This window comes from Austrofundulus limnaeus, unplaced genomic scaffold (assembly GCF_001266775.1).
Source record: "Austrofundulus limnaeus strain Quisiro unplaced genomic scaffold, Austrofundulus_limnaeus-1.0 Scaffold1178, whole genome shotgun sequence".
Taxonomy (NCBI): Eukaryota; Metazoa; Chordata; class Actinopteri; order Cyprinodontiformes; family Rivulidae; genus Austrofundulus; species Austrofundulus limnaeus.
The window spans coordinates 34,009-35,498 of NW_013953580.1; the positions used below are offsets into that span (position 1 = coordinate 34,009).

A 1,490-nucleotide genomic window follows, 5' to 3' on the forward strand; every position below is an offset into this window, starting at 1 on the left:
GGATATAGCTCGCTAGCAGCCTCGCACCGAGGACCTATCCACGTCATCATTTACCCAGAATGCTTTGTGTGAAAATAAAATGGGCTCCGTCCGTGTAATATATTTTTAAAATTTAGTTAAAAAATTATAAAAACTGAACATCCTACAGTATTTTTACAGTCTTTATTTTACAGTTAAAATACGTTTATCAAACAAAGTCTAATGTTACAACTAATTGGGGATCCCTTTAAAAACATAATAATGTCCTCCGTATTTAATTATGTGATTTAAATAAGAACTGTGAGAAAGTGAGAGCTTCTGATGAAAATGGTGGTTCGAGGTCATGAGAATACGATGAGGAGGAGTGAGGAGGGGAAAGTTAATCCCACCAACCTTCCGCTTTAGGAAGTTCTGGCCAGAGAAAGTTTCAAAAGGAAACAAAGTGAGAATAAAGAAGAATTTAACACAAAAATCAGAACACAAAAAAGAAGTGTAATATTCTGAAAACACAAATAAAAGCAAGCAGATTTCAGGAGAGGGTTAAATTTCTTTAAAAAAAATGAAAGCAAACTTTGAATCAAATCTACGGTTAGAACCTTTAAAGAGAATCACATCAACCCACAGAGAACATCTACACACCTTCAAACAGCTGAGGACTGACGTTGACAAACTCCAGCTTCTTCCTCAGATAGCGCTGGTTCAGCTTCCAGATGTAGGAGATGAAGGAGTTCTTCTCAGCCGTGCTGCTGGCCAACCAGCGGTAAACCTTCTCAAAATGAAGGTCAAACTCAGGATTCTCCTAAAAGTTCAGCAGAAGACACCTGAGTCCTGACTGCAGGGGACAACAAGAAGAATAAGGAGACACTCGTCTTCTCTGACCTTGCTGGCATCTTTGGCATCGACCACAGTCAGATCTCTGAGCTCCCAGGTCTGTTGCCTCTTATAGAAATCCCCTTTGTCCGACTTTTTGACCTTCACCACTTTGACCTGGACGGGCCTCTCTGTGGTCACTGGAAGAAACCAAACCGTCTCATGATCCTACCTGGTCCTTCAGAAGCTGCAGGCCTCACACACATACCTGTAGCACACAGGAAGCAGTTCTTCTTCTTCTTCCCTGCCTTGCACACGTTAACGATGCTGAGGAGACGCTCGTCRTTGGGCGTGAAGATGTCCCTCTGGAGGGCGTGTTTGATGGCTGTCATGGTGGACACTGTCAAACAGAGGACAAGTGCTTGTTAATACAAGAGATATGTGTCCATCAGATGTCCCTCTGGACTGAAGGGACGTGTCAACCAGATGTCCATGTGGGCAAAATGGACACATGTCCGTTGGAAGTCCATGGGGACAAAAGGGACACATGTCCATCAGACATTCTGAGGACTAAACTTGGACGTTTCTTAGGTCGTATTCAGACCTGATAATTTGGTCCACTTTAAACGAACCAGAGTTTGTTTCCAACATTGGTCCGGACCTTTTCTGCAGGTGTGAATACACTCATGTGAACTCTGGTG

The 1,490-nt window shown here is 43.0% G+C and overlaps 1 protein-coding gene across 1 annotated transcript in view; it reads right to left on the minus strand.

Annotated features, from left to right (window-relative positions):
* The window catches only part of exoc1 (exocyst complex component 1), a gene marked incomplete in the record, with an annotated part of 25,541 nt that overhangs the window by 20,054 nt on the left and 3,997 nt on the right, over nt 1-1,490 (minus strand). The window contains 4 exon segments of the mRNA XM_014031113.1: nt 373-390; nt 619-778; nt 859-989; nt 1,058-1,189. Of these exon segments, the coding sequence (XP_013886567.1) occupies nt 373-390; nt 619-778; nt 859-989; nt 1,058-1,181 (433 nt within the window).